The 11,010-nt window shown below is 39.6% G+C and overlaps 1 protein-coding gene across 1 annotated transcript in view; it reads right to left on the reverse strand.

Moving 5' to 3' along the window:
• Nucleotides 1–8,349: 8,349 nt before the first annotated feature.
• SARC_07288 (hypothetical protein) overlaps nt 8,350–11,010 on the reverse strand; it is a 3,142-nt gene continuing 481 nt past the window's right edge. The window contains exons 2-5 of the mRNA XM_014298780.1: nt 10,258–10,330; nt 9,608–9,819; nt 9,035–9,125; nt 8,350–8,591 (exon numbers count right to left, since the gene is read on the reverse strand). Coding sequence (XP_014154255.1) covers nt 8,446–8,591; nt 9,035–9,125; nt 9,608–9,819; nt 10,258–10,330 — 522 coding nt within the window. The 3' untranslated portion in view covers nt 8,350–8,445. The remainder of the gene's footprint in view (nt 8,592–9,034; nt 9,126–9,607; nt 9,820–10,257; nt 10,331–11,010) is intronic.

Raw genomic sequence — 11,010 nt, forward strand, 5'->3', positions numbered from 1 at the left:
AAGATCTCGAGAGTTCAAGGTAAGTGAGAGACTACATGAGTAGACGCATTTTTTATATCCGTTAATAACGTTTTACGTCGTCAGCCCGAGAGTAATTTGGGACTTGTTCTCAAATTAATATAAGTATATGTGGGTCAGCCTGAGAGAACGTAAGAGTAATTTGAGACCTCTTTTATAGGACACGGGCCACCGGCTAGCCGAGAGCTGAGGTCCGAGACTGAGTGTAGTAACAGAGAATATGATATATTTATTTCTGGAAAATATATCCGAGTGCTAAAGTGTTCTGCACAAGGTTTCTCATACTGATCATATAAGTTTTTACCCTGGCCAACCCAAGTGGTTGAACACTAGTACAAACACCATCAGTATATAACTGAGGGTGAGATCATAATTAAATTTATCCGAACGTACCATATTTTAGATACACTAGCACTTTACTTATAGTCCCCCACATCGCACGCTAACAGTAAGGATTTTTTTGTTTGTAATACATTGAGTTTGTTGCTTGTGATGTATTGTGTAACTAACATCCAGGTGTTGTGAATCACCTGCTCAAACGCACAGAGAAAGAAAAAAGCAAACGAAGATGCACGCAGTGGACCAAAACAGTGACACCGTCAAGGATTCGCCCCTACGGAAGATGCCAACGACTGATGCGCCACTATCGTCAACGTCATCTGTCACATATGTCTATTCGCTTTCTTTATAATATTGAATCGATGCTAATCAGGAAAGTAATTGGAGGGTTTCTTTTAATGATCGTGACTTTAACAAAAGTCCGTTCACGGAGAAAAGGCAAGACGCAGTAATACGTGTATCGAAGAACTGATGCCGGCAATGGGAACAAGCGATTTATTCGGGAGAGTATCAAAAGGGAGTTTCTCTACATAAACTTATCAAGCAATATGAAAAGAGAGGGAAATTTTTCTCTTTATGGCTTTGCCTGATTTTGCCGGTATGTATACGATTAAACCATGTCAGTGGCACATCGAATTGATATAGAACATTTTCAACATGTATCTCTCACAGAATAAATTGATACAAAGTCTGACTTCCATAGTTTAATTTGCCCTGCCACCGCCCTGTCACAGATATCATTACGTCCGTCCCATACGCTGATAACAATCCGACCCGTATACAGGCGGAAAATTCGCCACTGAGATGTGACACGGAAATCGGTGAAAATTTGTTTTTCAGGCTGTATCTCTGGATATTTGAGTTAATGTAAAGACTATGTTTGAGTAAAATAAAGACTATATTCACATTTATGGCCTTAAAACTTGTGCTTGCTGACGAAAATATATACATTACTTGGAGACAGGCTCTTCCTCTGCCAGTGCAGACAAGGAACGGACATTGTATCAACAACGACAATGACTACGCATCAAGGTGTGTTTACATATTTGAGAATGACTGTCATTTCTCTATAAGATGAAGCTCGGTAAAGTCTTCACTGAACCCAATTTCCCAAGCTACCATTAGCAGTGTACTGCCATGGGAATTAGAACATCGAACATAGCAGGCCGAAATTCATGCATCCGGTTCACCAATAAAAAAATGACTGCAAACCGCAATGCACGCCTAGCAGCCAAACGAAGTGAAAGGCTTGGCAAGTCTAAGGTGTTAATGTCTAGCAAAAATATGTTTTATCGATCTACGTTGCTGAGAAAGATAGCGTCGCCTTCTGTTAAGCAGTGAGAACAGTGAACATGTAGAAAAGAAGCGAAAGGAGATAATCAACGTAGTTACCAGTGTAGCAATAGGTACTGTGTCAGAGTCGAAGTCATTTTATATCGGCGACTGGATCTTGCAGGAAAGCAATGTATTACAATGCTGCGAACCAGGGGAGTGACATTTTATATCGGCGACTGGATCTTGCAGGAAAGCAATGTATTACAAAGCTGCGAACCAGGGGAGTGGATCAAAGGCTCGCTTATATCCGGAGTATTCTACCATTTGTCGCAATTACCTTCTTAGGCTGTTCGTTTCTGTGATGCGAATACACATAGAGACTATTATACAGGTATTGTAGGGCAGAAAGCTTACGACTTAAGGGACCACCACAGGTGTCCGAAAGGATCTCTATATTGATCCCGTGGAATCGTAGCAACGCATATTGGACCTTAGTGGTTGTTACATTGTACAAAACAACCGCAAGAATATCTATTTAGGATGGTATGCCAAGTCCTGCTAGAGCTGACGACCAATTCAGTTATATAGTACGATGGATAAAATGTTACCTCACAGATAATGTAACATACAGCCTCAGAGTAGGTGGTAAAACCCAACACGACAGTTTTAGCTGTGGGGGGTTGCTTTGTGCCAATGCTAGAGCATTATCAGAAAATCTACGACTCGTGCATGATTTGGAGGCATTGTCTTCGCACGGCTATGTCACAAGTGTCCAATATGACAACAGAAATAGAAAATGGATTTCCAAAACACTATTTTAGTATGTTCCTGCAAAAGAGCATCACAGACCACGTGAGTTGCGCACCAGGCAGTGAGATAAGCTTGAATGAAGTAACATATATCAATACCAAATAATAAAAGACAACATCCCCCCCCCTTAACAAATTTATTCGTAAAAAATGGATGTAGCCGACGGCTCTTTAATTCAAAATTAAACAAATTTTGCACGATAAAGTCAGTAAATGTACATTAAAAAAAAATTATTGTCGCTATTAAAATGTACATTTGTACATAATTGATCAAAATTTCAGTACGTTTTCACCGGTATATTGGGGCGAATGTACGTTTAGTGACATTTTTGTTCTTGAAAGTACCAGTGGCAGCTTATTCGAACACTCTTCAAAGGGCCACCGATATTTCGGAAATAATTTCAATAGAACAAGCGATACTTGTTGGCGCTCCAAGTTGCTTGGCAATACATTAACGCGATTGATATATGCATGAGCAAACATCTATTATCTTGGTGCATAGTGTACAGTTTTGTCGTATCCTTTGGATGTCGCAGATACCCGCTGGCAACTGAAAATCTGTAGATGATACTATGCTCGGTTATTTTAATATATATCCATTTCTAATCATATTGTTCACAATGTGAATCCGACAATAATTAGAAAGCATTTCTCAACCATTATTCATGATACTGCTGGACAAGGACTGCTGTGTAGTGATGATCTGGAGGTTCTGGACTTAAGATGCACCTTGAAAGTCAACTTAATAGCAGCACTCACGTCGAAGATGGTAAGATATATGGTAGCGCCCGCCACTTGAGCCTTAGCGATAGTAACAGGTGTAAGATTGTACGGCTATTCCTTTATACATCATTTTATATATAAAAAAGTTTAAACTTCAAATTCATTGATAGCCTCTTCACACTATTAGAACACTTGTTATACACAAAACTGAACAAAATCGGTAATTACTCATAGTAAAGATTTATATTCGATCACGAATTGGACTAATCGTGGCTTATATCATTCTGTTAATCAATTTAAAAGATGGGTGAAATTCTAGGTGTGGCTTGACATGATTACCAGGTTGATGATTTGATTTCAGAATTCACATTCAAAAATTTGATTTATGTATATCTTGTCAAGAGCGAGGTAAAAAAAATTCTACTACGAAATCAGCTTGGGTTGATCATTGTAACTGATTCCCCAAATGAATCTAGATCAAGATATCCAGTGATAGGTTCCCATGTAGGCCATGTACATTTAGAGTATTTCCTCGCAGAGCTATGCATTCAAAGTCGCATCTCAAACCTCACTTTTATTCAATTTACTACCGACGTCTAAAGCTGAATTTCACTCGACCATTGGTCGACTCAATTCTTTCACGCGACGGCAATAAATAATGACAAGCGTACACAACCTAAATTTGCCTGGCCAACATGTCGGTTTTTGGCTATGTCTGGCGGTGCAAATTTTTGCATTTGAAAGTATCAATAAAAAAACATTCAACTGTAGCGCTTGTTCTTGTTTCACACCTTAAATCAATATGGTGTCGAGGAAGTTCGAGCCGGATCTAGTACTCAGTGCAGAAATGCCATATTCCAAATACAAGCAAGGGTATCGATAGAGATCTATCAACCAGTATATTGGGGACACTGGCTATATGAAACAATGGTTTAGTAGCGGTATTTTATGTATCCTTTTTAGACATTCGAGATACGGTAATCTGTTCGTGAACTGTTTGTTTGCCATCAATGGGCCATTCTTTCAGCTTTCATTTTTTTCTAACGAGCATATAGATTTCTCATGAATGTTGGATCTGAAAGGTTATCTCCTAAACAAGTTGCTTGTTGTATAGTGATGAGGCCTTTGTAGTGGCATCGTATTATGCCATTTTTCAACTCTATCGATCCCTTTGAATATTTGTCATAAGGGGTATTTATGTGAATGCTTTTTGACCGATGCGACAGTATCAAGGTTGGTTCTCAATTTCCTTTTAGTAACCTCGACACAATAATTTTTCAGTCAAAAGGTCGACATAAGCTTGCTATGCACTATACTGATAAGCGCACTCATCCTAGGATCAGAACATTGAAGGTTGTAACACAGCGTGCTATTGAAATCTTTGTAACGCTTGTTGTGTTAATGTAGTTTCAAACAGTGAAACACGTCAGTGCTAGATTAAATCCAATTGGAAGGCGTTATTTTCAGGGTGCGTTTGGGGCTTCGCTTAGATAACTACTCATGCTCCGCAGTGAACATGCCTTTTTAAACATTTTCCAGCGTGACTGTGTTAAGTTATACACCGTTTGTGCAAGATGTTTCTAGATTAGTTATTTGAAGGTCATGGTCGAATGAGATATCATAACAGAAATGCGGGCTTCTATCCTTGGGTGTTTTTAAATATTTCAGCAGAACGTTGACTATATCAACAGCACACTAATTGCTAGATAGAGTATATGAATTCGAAGTAAGGTAGAAATATCAATTGCCAGCCGACATATAAGTGATGTATATAAAAACAGGTTTGAACTCGCCCTAGCGCACGCACTACATAGCTCGTGGTAAGGTAGCTAAACTGATTACAGTTTTAAGCCTGATTCGATGCAAATATATAACAAGTATAACCAGCAAAAAAATGTTAAAATATCCACTTATAGTTCCGTAACAATCAGCAGTCGTCACAAGGTAAATTTGTACCGACAGCACAGTAGCGTACGGTGCAGGATATTCGAATCGTTAGGAGTACTGGAAACTAGATATCGGAATCTGCTTTCTTTTAAATAAACTGACTTCAGCCTGACTAATATATCACATATAATTAGTAATTGACCGTTTCAGGATGTTGTCCGTAGTAAAACCTTCTGGTTTATATAAGCCAGTCCCCTGCGAGGTACAGTGTCGACTAGCTTGTCAAGCTAAGAAATCTAATTCACCTCTTAACTCAACAACCAGGCAGGAAATAGTATTTGTATATGATCGAGAAATTCGAGGGTTAAATGGTGATCAGTCAAAAATCAACCTTCACACAACCCGGATGTGAAACGGTTGTAAGATCTGTTGTCACGTGAGGACAAACTCCAGATTCAGCACGAGTAGTGAACATCAATTCGTTAAAGCGATTTAAAGCGATTTACCGGACTCGTTTATTCTCCAAGTTCCATTTTTTTTTACGTAAGTGAGGAATGGCATCCAAATTACCAACTTGATTGTCACTTATGTCTTTTATATCTATGTTAACGATATATTGAGACAGGCTTAAGGCACGCGGCGTTCTAAAATCTCAGTACTGCTGTAGCCAGTGACTATGGTATATCATACTTTCACGTTTATCGTATCCCAGATACCCTTTCTACCTATTCTAGCCTAATACTACTGTCCAACCTGACGAGCGCACTTGGAAAATTCAAATACCGCCACGGGAGTTGGTCTCCTTGGTATTTATAACAGCGAGTTAAAGAGTGGCAGTGTGCTTTCAAAAAGTTTCTCATACTGACCATATGAAATTTTAAGCTGGCTTATTCAAGTTGTTTGAAATAAAAGCATAAACACCAGAAGACTTACATTTGCACTTTGTTGCAAGTCTAACACTGGCATCTGGATACTTTGTAATCCAATATATGCAAATTCAATCTAAAGCAAACTCAACGAACAGGTTGGGATGGAATAAAAAGCATCGGGTTTGGTCGAGAGAAGATAACCAATATAAGTGCCTAGAACTGCAATCACAAACAATAGTGTTAGTAACCATCTTTTCACTTTTAGAAAGGTGATACTGGGCGGGCATGGAATTGACGTATACCGCGAGGTGCAGTCGTACTGTCGGTTTAGTGGCAGGTGACTTGCTGATTTACACAGTCTACAAGGATGTCGCCCTGCTCACACCAGAAGAACCTACTCGAACTGTCTGAAGATTTGCTCAAAGATATCTACATCACCTAAAGCCTAAAGAAATTCATTAGACAGAGAACTCAGAGAATAGCGTATCACATGAATATGAATTTATTTCTCATATAACGCATTGTATATCCGACTCCACCTCCCCCTGTATACAGTGCGAGTTGCTTACATGTTTGTTTGTTATTACAGTCTTGAGATGCAAGCTTTATGTATTATGTTTCCAGGGGAGCACCGAATTGTGATGATACTGACGTACACGACCAGATGCAGTCGCAACCTTACAATCAAAAGAGAATTTCTGTATAACTCCCTCAACACTGTGAATCGGTAGGGTATATCCAACCAACACAGCGTTTTCTATACAGGAGTCGCAGTCGTACGAAAAACTTTTAAATTGTTTTTGTCGAACACACAGTTTTACTATTATTATACGGAAGTCGCAGAGTACTGACCGGTTCTTGTGTATGGGTGCGCTAGAAGTGAGAATCATGATTGCTAGCAAGCTGTTGTAAGTGAAGCAAACGAATTCTCTTCTTGATTATCCGATGCAATTTGCGTTCATTTTAAGTAATTATCTACTCCGGATACCTACACTTTTCTATAATCGTTCATAATTCTTGGAACATTTTTGTCGTGCTTGTGCATGAGTGCGCTACAAGTGAGAAAAACGATTGCTAGAAAGCCGTTGTAAGTGTAACTCAAAATTCAAATAGTTATTTGTTCAAATATCTACGCTTTTCTGTGATCGCCCACAGATATTGTAATATCATGTCCATGCGCATTTTACCAATTTATTGTGAATCCACAACGAATTCGCGTACATCGGCTAAAAGTGCCTCAAGGTATTGTGTGTTGTTTGCTGTATTTTATACTATCACATTATACCATCATGATTTGCACTCGTTCACTAAAAATGTTCTAGGAGGTCGTGAAACGTGTAGCTAATCATACAATGATGATCGTTATCAACTAAATATACTTCAAATGAGAAGTAAAGTTATCCCCATTTGTACCTCCAATTTCATCACTGTAAAATAGGTTGCTATTTTTACCGGACCTCACTGATGAGCAGCAATGTCGAAGTAAAATAATATGAATATCGATATTGTAGTTTTGAAAGTTTGGCAGTAACAAAAGTACATGGTACGTCGATCTCAGATGACGACAATGGGGAAAAATCTGCCCGCATTTGCGAGTCATCTTGTTTATACATAGCATCGCAGTTCTATGATGTTAGTTAAATTATGCATGTGGAGAAAATAGGTTTCCGACGACAGCGGCATGTTGAGGTACGCTTGAAAATTGCAGGAACGCGATTACATAGGGATTATCAGGTTTTAATGACTGATATGTCACTTGAGATTTGGGCTTTAGTGGTTTTCTCGGGACAGCCATGCTTCTTATCTCTGTGTGCTTCTCTTTCCTCAGAGATGTGGCCACTTTCGCACAACGGGTACATCCACTTTTGGTTTAAATCATATAACCATTATTGACGACTAAAGAAAGGTGGCGCTGAAGTTGTACGTGGCCATTCGGTCATACGAATGGGCGGTCAGACAGTTATTCTATATAGGCAAAGCGAATGATAGATTGGAGTATAGAAATTTCAATCGCATGCGAAGAAGAAATATCCACAAATTACAGAATTATTCTATTGCAGAATCGCCGCAGCCCAACTTGCTACTACGGGGATATCACAGAGCTGCGATCTATGGGTTCGATTCCCCGATTTCCAAAAGTTTTCTGTGATAGCGTGTTGTCGCAGCGCTACTGAGTCCTGGGGAACAAGGGGACTCGTGCCTAATAGGTTACAGTTTTGTGATATCCTCGTAGTAGCAAGTTGGTTAACCACTCCTACTACGGGGATATCACAGGTACAGTATCGACCACGGTGTATAAAGAGGTGTGATCTGGATTTCGTTGCTCGCACCTCGTTTCTAATGTAACTTCTGGGCCATATAGTCTGGGGAATTACCTAAGAAGTATTCATAGTTCTGGTTACAGAAGCCAGTATAGATAGCATCGACTCGTACGGTATTGATGCTTCGGTGATTCGCAGATTTATTGTAGTGGCCTGGTGACTTGGAAAAGTAGCTTCTAGTAGAGAGCACGAGATTAACTCTCATCATAGCCCCGCCACTTTTCCCATCCCCCGAATACGAGGCCACTTCTTCACTACGATAGTCGTATTCACGGTTGTGTCTCGATCAATCTGGATTGGCACCGTGTGTGTACCGGACACATTTATTGGAGATTCCAGAAGAATGGCAGCTAAATATAAGTGTAAAAAAATAGTTCATATAAATTAATGCGGATACGGTTTTGGTGTATGTATTTGGAACATGCAGCACATCTAAGTATGACAAAATTCATCGTTTGCGAATGCAGACAATTTGCAGAGACGATCAACATATCACACACAATTGTATTGATATTAAATCAGTTGAGCGTTGTCCACCGCGACTACATTGGCGTACGAATTGCCATTTTATAGCTCCCAACCGAAAATCTTTGGATCACACAAAAATCAATCATGAAGGCTGTGAAGTATAATATACACTATTCCAAAATATGTATAGGTACAGGAGTTATACTTTACTGACAAGAGTTTGAAATCGCGAAATGCCACAAAATTGCACACACATAACCAGAAGAATGCCACGCATGCGACGATATATAACTATCCTTTACTCTGCGTTTGTGTGTGCACAAACCTGGATTTATATCGATCTTCAGTTTGTTGCGGAAGTGTTCTGCGAGCTTAAGTGCAGATAGTTGCAGATTGCGAGGATTGTCTTGGCCCAGCTGTACATTGAGTGTCGAAATGAGCAAATTGTGTATAAGTATCGCTACGTCTGCTGACAAGCATGAGAGAAGGGCATAACTGTCGAACTATTGGGAATCATAGTTGGGTGCGTGTGCCGGAGAGATCGAATTGAAGATATACGAGGACCCAATTTTCGTCTTAAGCACAGAATGTGGATCTGGACTGTACCTACCTACCTACAATAGGCTGATATGGACCAACATGCATTCTTATACCATCTACATGCTCACGGCGGTGTCCACATAAACACCCCGACTGCACCATAGGCGATGCTGTCCCCATTCATGCAACAGTCAGCTTTGCGTAAAACTATATATTCTTGCGGTGAGTGTGCCATATTGCATGTATCAGTGCCCGCTAATGCCATTTAAAACTCAGAGACCAATAACTGCGCGCAGAGGTGTCTCAGATAAAATCCAAAACTAATCCGAGACCAAAAAACGTATGTGAACCAACATACTTCGATTATAGAGTTTTTGAAGAGCTGCGCATATCGGTCCCTTCGCTTCGTATACGAGTCCGTCTTTTCCTTTCCCCCGTTATCTGCGCCGATCAAAGCTTTAAGCTCTTTGCGTTCTCTCGGTGTAGCATAGCGTGCTTGCTTAGAAGGAAGTAACTGGTTGCGCAGCCGCCCGTGTGCCACAGCTACGGACATCCCAGTCTCTCCCAATCCTACGGTTAAATTGCGTGGACGGGGGTTTAAAGGCTAATTTTAATCCACCCGTGGTTAAGATGTAGTTTGCGGTTTAGGACAACGGTATGTGCCGAATGTGGACAAACTTGGGATCTCTATCGTCGAGTAAGATATGCTGGTCGCGTCAAAGGTACACAGAACCTTTCCGCGAAAGTTGAATGTACTTTGATCCGAGCTCCCGTTTATCATAACACAAAGCGTGTGCCGCGTAAATAACAAAAGCACCCCCCCCCCCCCCCTTTGGTTGAACGTGTTTATAAAACGGATGCACAAAATGGAAAATGGGAGCATATCAGAAGTTTAGACTTTCAAATCAGCAATACAGGCACGAATATAGTCACGTGCGAGGCATGGGTTAGTATGTTTCTGTGTCTAAAGCTATTACTATTGGAATGGATCCTATTGTATAGACTTACCTTCAACATCTTGCAGAAGCACGGCTCCGACCTTCGGGCTCTTGTTAGCTTTAATACCTTTCTTGGTATACGACTGCACACAAATAAATCAGAAATGAGAATGAGAAGAAAAAAAAGCCACAGCTACGCGGGAACGAGTTTTAATTCATGTACATGCAGATTATAAATTCAGGTCCAATAAAAGAATACAATACTATTCAGGTCAGACAACAACAGAATAATATGTATAAATCCATTCAACATCTCATGCACAGGAATATTCATGACATGAGAGCATCCCAGTGGCAACCAAATTCCACTAGGACAACAAAACAATATATATAAATCCATTCAACATCTCATGCACAGCAATACTCATGACATGAGAGCATCCCAGCGGCAACCATGCTTGTAAATTTGATAAAGATACTCTTACATACGTAATTAAGTATGATTTATGTATATATATATATATATATATATGAATACACAGACACAGACAATCACACGCACACATCTATATATACACATATATATGCATACATATATACATGTGAATATACATATATACATACACACACACACACACACACACGCACATATATATAATATATAATATATATATATGCATATACATATACGTGAATTTATGTGTGCATATTTGTAAACATGGGTTTATATAAATATACACACAGACACACACATAGACACACAGACAAACACAGACACACATTCAAATATAAATATATATACACACACACACACATATATATA

This window comes from Sphaeroforma arctica (genome assembly GCF_001186125.1).
Source record: "Sphaeroforma arctica JP610 unplaced genomic scaffold supercont1.568, whole genome shotgun sequence".
Lineage (NCBI taxonomy): Eukaryota > Ichthyosporea > Ichthyophonida > Sphaeroforma > Sphaeroforma arctica.